General features: G+C 48.8%; 1 protein-coding gene across 2 annotated transcripts in view; it reads left to right on the forward strand.

Annotated features, from left to right (window-relative positions):
• The first annotated feature begins 1,235 nt into the window (after nt 1-1,235).
• The window catches only part of ARHGDIG (Rho GDP dissociation inhibitor gamma), a 30,385-nt gene continuing 20,016 nt past the window's right edge, over nt 1,236-11,604 (forward strand). The window contains exon 1 of one of the 2 annotated variants that reach the window (XM_069107795.1): nt 1,236-1,407. Coding sequence is in view for 1 of the 2 variants with exons in the window: in XM_069107779.1 (XP_068963880.1) it covers nt 2,247-2,406 (160 nt within the window). In the remaining variant the exon portion in view is untranslated. Of the gene's footprint in view, nt 1,408-1,728; nt 2,407-11,604 lie in introns of those variants that run through there. The other variant, XM_069107779.1, reaches the window with a different exon arrangement.

Genomic DNA, 11,604 nt, shown 5'->3' on the forward strand with positions numbered 1-11,604 from the left:
TATCCATTTTGCATTTCATAATGTTCTCTATCTTTTGTTTGGTCATACATTTTTCTTTTCTCCATAGATCAGACAGGTAAACTATTTCTTGCTCTCCTACAGAGTGAATTTTTAATTGAATAAGTGAATGTTAAAGCATTTATTAAGCTCCTACTATGACAAAGCACTTTCTAAGGCTTAGGAATAAAAAGAAAAAAAATCCAAACAATCCCTGCTCTCAAGGAGCTCACATTCAAAGTGGGGGGTTGAGTTGAGAGACTACATGTATAGAAAGTTTCAGCTGCTAGACAGATAGAAAGGCCCCATGGTCTTCAGGGTGTAGCAGCCAAGGAGATGGCAATACCTTTTCTTTTATGCCATTTCTATGGATATCCATTTCAGACATAGAACCATTGGACAATGATGAGGACTTTGAAGATAAGAACTTACTTTTCCAAGTCTTCCGTAGTTATGGCTTGGGCGGGGGAGAGGGGATTGGAATGGCACAGGCCAAAGAAGTTGTCACCAAGGTGGTTTCCTTGGACTAGGTTTGGGGAACCAGGCTGGAAGTAGGGCCAGTGGTCTGAGGGGGGCTACTGTTGTTCCCACAATTCTTTGGCTTACCTGCACTACCAATGGGTGTCAGAATATTGGGGAGAGGAACAGGAATATGGAGGATGAGATTAGATACACCATTCCAGGGGGAATGTTGGAGAGAAGGGGCCATCTTCCAATCCCAGCCCTCCTCCTCTGCCCTGGCTGGGTTTCTATCTCTGAGATATAGTTAACCTTTTCCAAGTCTCAGAATGTATGCTATCTTCCTCCCCACTCCCCCTCAAAACCTGCAGATGAAGCTTAGGGGAGTCTGGCTCCCACTCTGGAGGAATATTCCAAGGACTTCCTAGCCAGGCAAAGAGGGGGTGGAGGGGCCGGATTTGCCAATGATCCACTTAGATATGTGAGTTAGAGGGTACATCCCTTAATATGACTTCCTTTCCCTTTTATCTGACCTCCCCACTAGGTACTCTCCTGCTAGGATTCAGCAAGCAGACCAAGGTTGCCCCCTTGTGACAGCGGAAGAAAAGGCACCAGTGTCCCCAACCCATTTTCAGAGAATTCAAAGTTTCCAGTCCCATCCCCCAAACAGGAAGGGGCTCCTGGGAGATCATTCAGTCCATGTACCTCAACTCTGTGTCCCTTGATGGACCTCTGGGTGTGGGCTTAACCCCAGGCTTGGACAGGTACATGAATGGCCTGCAGGAGTTACACAGGGGGCCCCTGCACTGCGATATTCCTCTGTGACAATTCATTTCCCAGCTGGATTCACAGAGGTCGGTCAGATAGAGCTTTGCAGAACGTGTGCCCCGAGCCAGGGACAGTGGATGAGTCAGTAGGGGTGTGTAGAGGGACGAAGGCACAGTGAAGAAGGTAGGGGTTCGATGAGGGGGATGGAAATGCCTTCGTGACATAAAAAAGGGTTGTCAGTGGAAAGAGTTCTTCCCTGGAAAGGGGCAGTTCAGTGAGGGGATGGGGGTTCAGTGAGGAGAACGGATTTTCCATGAGGAAAGGGGACCGAGGCTCAGTGATAATGACAGGGGCTTGCTTGCTTTATAAGAGAATTCAGAGTCAGTGAGGAGATAAGGGGTAAGGGAAGGGAATATAAAGCATCGGCGGGAGGGGAGGTGGAAGGGGTGGGGGTGGGGGACCTCTGACTATTCGGCGAAGAATTTGTGGCGGCTAGGTGGGGCAGTGGACAGAGCTCGGGGCCTGGAGTCAGGAAGACTCATCTTCCTGAGTTCAAATCTAGCCTCAGACACTTACTAGCTGCGTAACCCTGGGCAAGTCACTTAACTGTTTGCCTCAGTTTCCTCATCTGTAAAAGAAGAAAATGGCAAACTATTTCAGTGTCTTCACCGAGGAAAACCCCCTGAAGTGGCTCAACAACTAGAATTTTGGAGGCTGAGCGAGAGGGATCGTAACTGAATGAGGGCTGAATGACTGAAGGGGCGGGGGATCAGTCAAGGTTAAGGGTTTAGTGAACTGAATGAGGGTTCAGTCAGGACGACTGGGGGCACCGTGATAGGGGAGGAGGCTTAATGAGGGGTCAGGGCCTTAGGTGGGGTCAATAGAGGCTTGGTGAAGGTGAGATAGCGGGGCGCAGTGAGGGGAATTGGGGCTCATGAAGGGATGAAGAATCGAAGAGGCCAGTCCTGGATAGCCCTGGCCGGCCAGAGCAGAGCGGGGACTGGAGGCTTATTGGCTGAAGAATGAGAAACTCCCCGCTTCCTGGACCGTGGGTTCCGCCCGCCCGCCCCTGGGTCCCGCTCAGCCCTTGGGCCACCGCCCTACACTTCGAGGCTGGGGCTTCGGCGGCGGCTGCGAACTTGACCCTGCGGCGGCTGCGAACTTGGCCGGACGGACCCTACGGTGAGGACCCGGGGGTGGGGGGTGGGGGGGGGGAGACCAAGCGCGAGAGGGAGGGGTGGGTGTGAGCGGGAGCGGAACTGAGTGTGCAACTTTGTAAATCTCCAGACGGAGTGCCAGCCAGCCTGGGTGTGAGAGCCTGTTAGACGATGGGAGGGATGGTTGGGGTGTGCGTAACCATGGGAAGTACGGTTGGGACTGTGAGGGAGAAGGTGTGTATTAGAGACTGTTACTGATCGTGCTCCAGTGTGATTCTGTGTGGCTGAAGGTCTCTGCTTTGGTTTATGTGACTTTTTGTCTACTTGGTAGTTGTTAGAGTGTTTGTGATTGTGAGCATGGGACTGGGTGTAACTGTGACTGAGCGGGTAAGCAGACTTGTGTGTGTAACCATGTTGTGGACTGGAGCTGGGGGCCATAGCCTTCGTTGGGTGTACTTTTTGTGAGCAAGCTGTTCTTGCCTAGTTGGGGGGATGCAGCCACAGAGCCGCCTTTGTACTGTGCTTGAGGTAGAAGAGAAGGGAGTGGGGGAAAGTGGCTGGAAGGTCTCAAAGTCTCGCTTTGGGGGCAAGACTTTTTCCAAATTCCTACTGGGGAAGGGTGTAGGTGGAGCCACCAGAGTTGACCTACTTTTACCCAATTCCCCATCTAATAGGAGTAGAAGGGGTGAGATACCCCCCCTTCCACACTCACAAACACCCAATCCTTGTACCCTTTCCAAGTCATTCAGAACCAACTTGACCTTTCCCTCCCCCTCCCCCCCCAAAGGAGTCCTGGGACTGGAGGTGCTCTGGTCTTGTACATGTGGGGAATTGTTTTTCTTCAGTGACCCATGCCTTCCCCTGAGACCCAGAGCTCGAAATCTTCCCTTCATCTCTTGGCACCCCCCCCCCCCCCCAGTTGAACTTGGGAGACCATTGGCCCTTTCCCCAATGGCTTCCTACCCAACTTCCTCCCCACCTTTCTCTTTTTCTCTTCCTGCTTGCTAGCTGTGGGACATTTGGCAAATAACTTCACTTTTCCTAGCCTCAGGTTCCTCACTGGTAAAATGAGACTTAATAAAGCTTTTATCCTCTCCGTCACTGGATTATTGTATGGAAGAAGCATCTGGTAAATGGTAAATTGCTAAAGAAATGCCATAGAGTTGTTAATATTATGCCCAGACCTATCTCCCACCCTATACCTCTTCTGTCTGGTTTACTGCCAAGTCTGACAGTCAGATTCTTACTTCCCCATTCCTCCTTCCCCTGCCTTGCCCCTTACAGCAAACTTGGGGAACTTTAGTCTTGGAGAAGAAGAATGAGCCCATAGGGCTCAGGAGAAGGAATGATCTAGCTGAAGACTGGATCACAGGAAGCCAAAAGAGTCACAAAAAAATCATCCTTCCCTCTCCCACCCCTAGGAATCCCTGGACCCAACCCTCTCCTAGTCCATGTCCAGCCCTAGATTCCATGCAGGAATGGGGCTAGGCTTAAGAAGACCCCTGGGGCATTCTTAGATACTGCTTTGCCTAGCTTGGAAGCCTAGAATGTCAGGGCAAGTAGTCCAGGTTTGGGTGAAGGAGTCAGTGGGCAGGAGGTAAGGGGCCTGGACTGGAAGTCAGAGCCCTGAGTCCTGGTCCCTTTTCTGTGGGCCATTAGCTACTTTTTCCAGACTGATGTCTTGATTTTTGTAGGGCCTGGGAGTTAGTGCCTCAGAATTCTTCCCCTCCCCCAGGCTCCAATCCCAAGTCTTCATGGGAGCCCTGCATCCTGGGAGCCTGGTGCTCCCATCTGTCCAAGAGGCAAAGTAGCCTTCATTCATCTGTCTGGAGTGAGGCAGGAGGGCTTGCTAGAATAAGGGGCTGTGTTCTGTCCGAATTCCCTCCGAATCCCTAGAGTATCCCTCCTTTCAGTCATAAACTCATATTTCAAATCTGGAAGCTCAGTTAGGCACTCCCTCATTTTACAAAGGAGGAAAGGGTGTGGGAGAGAGAGACAGAGCAAGAAGAGGAGAGGAGAGAAGGGGAGGGGAGGGAAGAGAAGAGAGAAGAAAGGGACTGTCTTGCCTCTGATCACATATTGAGTTAGCTGAAGAAGTCATCAAGTACCCTTAATCTAAAGCCATCCTTCTGCTCTTGGAGGAATCCCTCCTTACTGCTTAGATCAGGCCAGTGGCCCTGGGAGCATCTATCAGTCTGTCTTCTCAGTTAAGTCACGGCTGAGATGACTTTGGAGTACTCCATTGCTGGAGATAAAAAGAGAACATAGAATGCTAATGACTGGAAGTATCCTTAGGATATAGAACACAGAACAGAAAGGGAAGCAATGCACTTCTTCCCTACAATGGCCATTGTCCCTGCACCTTGCTCACAGTCTTCTTCTGGCCCACACTGGCAGCAACCCCCCCCTCCTAGGGTACCATGGCCTCATCCTACTCTCCCTATCCCCACAGGCACTGGGAACAGCATCCCTCTCTCCTTCCTAGAATGACGGCTACCCCTGGGTTTGGACTGTCCTCCATGCAGGCAGCATCGCCACAACCAACTCAACTATTTTTGCCCCATGAAAAAAATTCCTAGTGATGGCTCTGCATGGAGCAAAGGATGTCAGAATTTCAAGGACCCTAAGAATGTCAGTTATAAGGTTTACAAAGGACCATAGCATGTCAGAGCCGGGAGCTTTGCCCCAAGAAGAGGTGGTGAAGATATCCATCAATGGAGCTGCAAGCTAAAGGTGGGGGAAATACAAGGGGAAGGGAATGAGCATTTTTTAAATGCCTACTTCATGTCAGGTGCTGTGCCTGACACTTTACAAACATTATCTCATTTGAGCTTTACAACAAACCTGAGAAGTCGGTGCTTTTATTATCCCATTTTACAGTTAAGTAAATAGAGGTAGAGATTAAAGAACTTGCCCAGAGCCACACAAGTAAGTGTCTGAGGCTAAATTTGAACTCAGGTCTTCCTGTCTCCAGGTCCAGTGCTCTATCCACTGGGTCACTAACTAAAAACAAACAAACAAACCAGAAAGACGTATGTATGTGTTTGTATGTATGTATGAAATTGCACATTCATGCCTGTGTATCTGTGCATACCTGAATGTATCCATGCATTTTGTACATGTGTGTCCATATGCCTCAGTTGTATATCCATGTGTGTACACTTACATATGTGCATCGAACTGCTTGCTTGCAGGTGCCCCAAGATCCTTCCAAATGGGGGTGGAGGACACAGACACACTTGTTATTGTAGATACCTGAACATATCTGCAAGAGGGAGAGAGTTCTAATGACTAAGTTTATCTATCGTGGCCTAGCAGAAAAAGTATGGCCAGGGACAGACATCCTCCATTCAAGTCCCTGAGGTCCTTGGTCTACCACTTGGTCTACTAGCTGTGTGACCTAGGCAAATTATTTAACCTCTCTGAGTTTCTTCATCCATAAGTCGGGGATAAAAACATTTGTCTTTCCTATCTCATAGGACCTTAAACAAGCAAACTCATAGCCTGGTAGGTTGTTCTGTTGTAATCAGTTATAGTGTGTAGGCAATGGCTGGTCTTTCTTTTTCTTATAGCCCCAGGTCCACTTTCTCCCCAGGCTGGGCTCCATCATCCATGGGTGGTGTTAGGTTATAATTAGATGTGCCTGAGTTTATCTGATGTGCAGAGACTAAATTTATTCAGGTACAATTAAAGCTTCTTTAGCATGTCCCAGTGTGTGCGGTATTTATAGGCATTCTGTGACACCAGGAAGGACTGAGGCGGCCAACTCACCTCCATGATGCGGCCTCCAGGCCTCCAGCAGTCTTAAAACAGATTCTGAATTATGCAGAGCCTATGGTTACTATACCTTCTCCTCATCCCCTAACTGTGGGGTATTTCCTGAGGAAACCAGAATTTGGTTTTGGCTTCTTATGACCAGTTCTCTCTGGTGAAAACCAGTTCTCTCTGGATGTGAGTTGAAATAACTATTTCAGAATATCTGTGGATTTTTGTTATCCATCTTTCCCTACTTGTCCTATATCCCCCCTTTCCTATCCCACCCCTACCCCTCAGTCAGCAGCCTAGTATGCTTAATAACTCAGAGACAGTTGTCTGGGGGTATTCCTTGTGGTGGTTGATCACAGGAACCACTGGAATTACCCACCCACAGGAGCATTAAAGAAATTAGGCTAAGCCCTGAGGAAAATCAGGCATCAGACCTTAAAGATGCTGAATGTATTCTCTGTCTTACACCCTCCCCTTCTGAGTTGGGCTTGTCTAGAGACTGGTGGCTTCTTTGCAGGGCTGAATTAACATCTTCCATTTTCCTCTTGCTTCAACCCTTCTCCCTTTTCCTCCAATCCCCTTCACCTCCTTTTTCTCCTCACCTCATCCCATACCCCACCCCCATAAACACCCAAAATGGGTGAGTTGCTGATCTGGTTGGCTCAAGCTTGGGGGCTGGGAGGGACCGGGAGGGAGCTCATGTCTCCTTGTCTCTGGCTTCCAATCCAGGTCTCAGGTCACTGGCTTGAAGTATGAGACACCTCCCTCCCCCACCACTTCCAAGCCTGGTCCCTCCTCACACATTCCAAAGCCTCTGAGTCACTGGGAGGGGCTGTGTCATACAGGAAACTGAGTCCTAATGACTCTCCTGGGCTTGGATTCCCCTGGCTGGAGCACCTTCCCCACACAGCTACCCTAGAGCCCTGTTCTCTGCTCTGAGCTCCCCACACCCATCCCCCAGGCCTGGCCTCAGCCTCTAGGCCTCCAACTCAAGTTCTTATATCTAGCTCTGTTTTCCTGGCAGCACACCATGGGAAATAGCATGTATCAATAGTATCACTCCTGTTTTACAGATGAGGAAATTGAGGTTTAGTAAGATTTAGTTCCTTGCCTAAATTCATATAATTACTAAATATTAGAGCCAGAACTGAAAACTAGGTCTCTGACCTCCAAGGCCAGTGATTGTTGAGTTATGCTGAAGTGCCCCTCAAAAGTAAGGAGAGGAGGAGGAGAGGCCTCAGCATGGTGGCTGTGATGGAAGGGATAGAAGGGAGTCAGGAAAAGGAGGCAAAAGGTAGACCAGGAAGACTATTGTTGTCTGTCCTTCATTCTCAAAGAAGACTTCAGGGAGGTGATGGCATGACATGGAAGTGAATTGGATTTAAGTGAGGAAGGTCTGTGCAAAGTCACCAGCCTCACTTTTTTCCTCCAAGAGCCATCCGGTTCAGTGGTGAGATATAGATCAAGACAACTGGAGATGGCCCCAATTATAATGGAAGAACTTGGCCATTGTAAGCCAAGGTCTTTAGCAAGTCTTAGTTTGACTGAGTCAATGCCTATTCAGTGATAAGACTAGGGAAGAAATGAGGCAGAGAATGGCCTCTTTACCTAGTAAAAAAAAAAAAAAATCAACCTGGAGGGGAAGACCAAAGTTTCTGGCCAAAACAGAAACAATTGCTACCAACATTCACTCTGAACCAATCAGGGACCAAACCAGAGAAAAGGGCAGCCCAAGTTTCTATCCAACGCCATGACTTTGACATTCCTACCAAATGCCAGTTATACAAAATATGCTTGTATTTTGCCTTTCTCTGTGTCCATGCTATGAATGACACATATAGGAGGCACTTAATCCCCATTTCTCATCTGAAAAATGAGGGACTTGAATTCCAAGAATCCTTTCAGCTCTAAGGCAGCTGCCCTATGAAAGAGCCTCTAAAACCTGGGGACCTGAGACCCAGACTGTGGAACTACCCTTGTCCTGACGCAGGGGCTCACTCTGGAGACCACCTCTCCCTTTACCCCTTTTGTACAGCAATAACTAGGGTGTGCACTAGAGGCTTTGACACAGGCTTCTGGAATTTAGGGGGTGCTGCCAACCCTTGCCAAAAGAGAAACAGCATAGTCTCTTGTTAGCAGGAATAATTAGTTAAAATAGAAAGCTACTTGTTGGCACCTAGGTTGGGAGACTCTCTCCTCCTTATCCCATCTTTATTTTTCTGAATCTCAGTCTCAAGCTGGCATCCCCACCATGAAGTCATTCTGAGCATGGTTTGTAGTATTGCCATGGGTGCAAAAAATCCTAGCAATAACTTTGAATACATCAAGTCAGGTCACCAAGCATTTATTAATTGCCTACTGTGTGCCAGGCATTGTGTTTAGTCAGCACTAGGGATACAAAAAAGGCAAAAAACAGTCCCCACTCCCAGGGAGCTCATGGAGGAGACAACATGCAACCAGCCATGTACAAACAAGCTACAGACGGGATAAACTGGAAGCAGTCTCAGAGGGAAGGTGCCAGGATCAAGGAGGACTGGGAAAGGCTTCCTGCAGAAGGGGGGGGGATTTAAGTTGAGACTTGAAGGAAGCCAGAAGGCAGAGATGAAGTGGAGGGAGTTCCAGATGTGGGACACAGCCAGTGCCAACGCCCAGTGTCTGGAGATGGAGTGTCCTATGTGAGCAATGACCAGAAGGCCAGTGTTACAGGCTGTGGAGCAGACTAAGGTATAAGAAGACGAAGGGGAGGAAGGGATGAAGCCATGAAGAGCTTTAAAAGCCAAATGGTGGATTTCCCATTTGATCCTAGAGGTAACAGGGAAAGAGGAGGGGTCCTTTCCAACTCCAACTGTAGATCTGGGATCCTATAATAGAATGGAGAAAGAATCAGGTGCGATACCTGAAGCCTTGAGTCCACATGTGGCCTTCTAGGTCCTTGGGTTGTGGCCTTTTGACAGAATACAATTTTTACAGAACAAATCCTTTTATTAAAGGGATTTGTTCTGGGAAGTTTAGAGTCAGTCAAAGGGCTGCACTTGAGGACCTAGAGAGCCACATGTGGCCTCAAGGCCAAACACTCCCCACCCTTGGAGTAGACAGTAGGCAAGCTGGCCAACAAGGAAGCTGCTTTACTAGGTAGCTATTATGGGATAGGCCAGAGGTACTAAGGATCTGAGGTAGAGGAGTGGCCATTTGAGTGGGGAGAAGGGAATGAATGCAAGAGATTTGGGGAAGATACACTAGGACTTTGACTGGATATGGAGGGTAAAGGAGAGGGAAGGGAGAAGAGTGACATTGAATCTTTAGTCTGGTGACTAGGAGGATGGATGGTGCCCGTAGGGAAGTCAGGGAGAGGGGCAGATTTGGGGGGGAAAGAATGATGGGTTTGGCATTGCTGAGTTTGAAGGGTTACCGTCTGTCAGTTCAGAATTCAGTCTGAGATGTGGTTCTGGATCTCAGGAAAGAAACTGGGTTGAAAATTGAGATCTGGCAATAGCTGCATAGCAATTCTTAGCTTAGGGTGGCCCAGTGCCCTCAGGGGGACCCTTCAGTAGATGGCACTTGCTTTTTTGATCTTCTAAAGGATAGTATTAACATCGGATAAAGCCCTGGTCAGGCTCTATTGGGATGTGTGGAGATTAGGAGCAGTGAGGGATTCTGATTCCACTGGATTTTACAATTAGAAAGGTCAACCTCTCTCTCCAACCACTTTTTACTGATGTGGAAATTGAAGCAGTGAAAGAGGGAGTTATTTGACTCAAGTTGCACCGTGGCTGAGCTGGGACTGGAACTCAGGTGTGTTGATGCCACATCTAATGCTTTTTTTTTGGTGCCACACCACATTTCTCTCAGGCTTGAAGGGCTCCCATCCAAGGGGTGAGGATTTGGGGAGTCAGGATTTTAATTCATAGTTGACCCTCTTTTAGGGGGCCTTGGATCTGAGGTAATGTCTCAAACCCCTTGGAGGTAGGGGCAAGAGGAAGAAAAGGGAAAGAGGAAGGGTGGAGCTAAAGTAAGGTGGGAGAAGAGAGGAGGGAGAGAATGAAGGAAGGAATGGAAAGGGTGGACCATAGGAAAGAGGAGGCTGAGGAGACTGAGGTGAGGGGAAGAAGTCTGAAGAAAGGAGGTCTGACAGAGAGGAAAAGAAGGAGGTGGAGAAACACATGAGGGAAATGGGAAGGAAGAAAAGCAGAAGGAAGGGAGGTGTAGGAGAAAGGAAGGGCAGCAGATAAGAGAAAGCAGGTGTTTCGTAAATTGGTATTGATTTGCATTGCTGAAGGGAAGAAAAAAGAGAAAAAATGAAAGAACAAGGTATCATAGGAGTTTAGAGGTGGAAGAGACCACTAGTAGATACAGTGTAAGATCCTTAAGGACAGAAACCGCTCCATTTTTGCCAATGTATCCCCAGAACCTAGTACAGTACCTGGAACATAGTAGGTACTTAATACATGTTTGCTGATGGATTGGCTAAAGCGCTGGACTTAATATCAGAAAAGGAGGATTCCTGTTTCGGGCATGGCCCTAGGTGAGTCACTTAACTTCATTGTGCCTCAGTTGTCTCATCTGTAAAAGGGAGGACCTACTTCACAGGCTTACGGTCAAAATCAAATAAGGTAATTATGTAAAGGGCTTCCCAAACCTTAAATTGTTATATAAAAGTTAGTGATTATTATTCTGGTTGGAAAAGAGGAAAGTATTGACTTCCTGAGCCAGGCACTCTGGAACCCCATCCCAGGAGCTCTCACCCCAACTCTTCCAAGGTTTCTGGACTTTGAAGGCCAAGGCTGAAGGGGACCCCTGCCCTTGGGATACAAAGAAGATTCCCCAGTGAAAGTGAAAGATGTAGGGGAGGGAGACTCTGTGAAAAGGCCAGCCCTTGGGCAGGCCCTTCACCTAAACAATAGATACAGGCCCCTGGGACCGTTCAGGGAAGGGGGGGAGTGGGACACAGGTGTGGGGCCCCAGATGCAGAAGGCTGCCTCTAAGGGGGCCCTGGGGAAGAGTGCAGACACCCAGGAGGCTGAGCCGACCCCTGAGTTTTACCTAGAGCCAGAGCAACATTGCTCATTACTTTTCCCTCCACACACACACACACACACACACACACACACGCTAGTGACAGTCACCGACATATGCTGTATGGCATACACAGTGACCCAGGCAAACCAGGACACCGCCACAGATAGACACATAAGGACACACCCACAGACGCACCAGTGGTAACCCCGGAATCATAAGAAACACAATCTGACACAGATTCTCTAGGGACACCAGCACGGACACACGCCCCACGTCCCTAAAACTGTTTGGAACACCCACCTCCACCCCCACCCTGAGCCTGCAGGGCTTGGAAAGGGGGCTGGGGCTGGGGAGGAGGGGGAATCCCCGGGCTGCGCCCCGCCCTGGGAGTGCGCGCGCGCCTGTGTGTGTGTGTGTGTGTGTGTGTGTGTGTGTGTGTGTG

Source organism: Petaurus breviceps, unplaced genomic scaffold (assembly GCF_028583685.1).
Source record: "Petaurus breviceps papuanus isolate PSGF00001 unplaced genomic scaffold, PetGlider_PUasm1.0 138, whole genome shotgun sequence".
NCBI classification, from domain to species: Eukaryota; Metazoa; Chordata; class Mammalia; order Diprotodontia; family Petauridae; genus Petaurus; species Petaurus breviceps.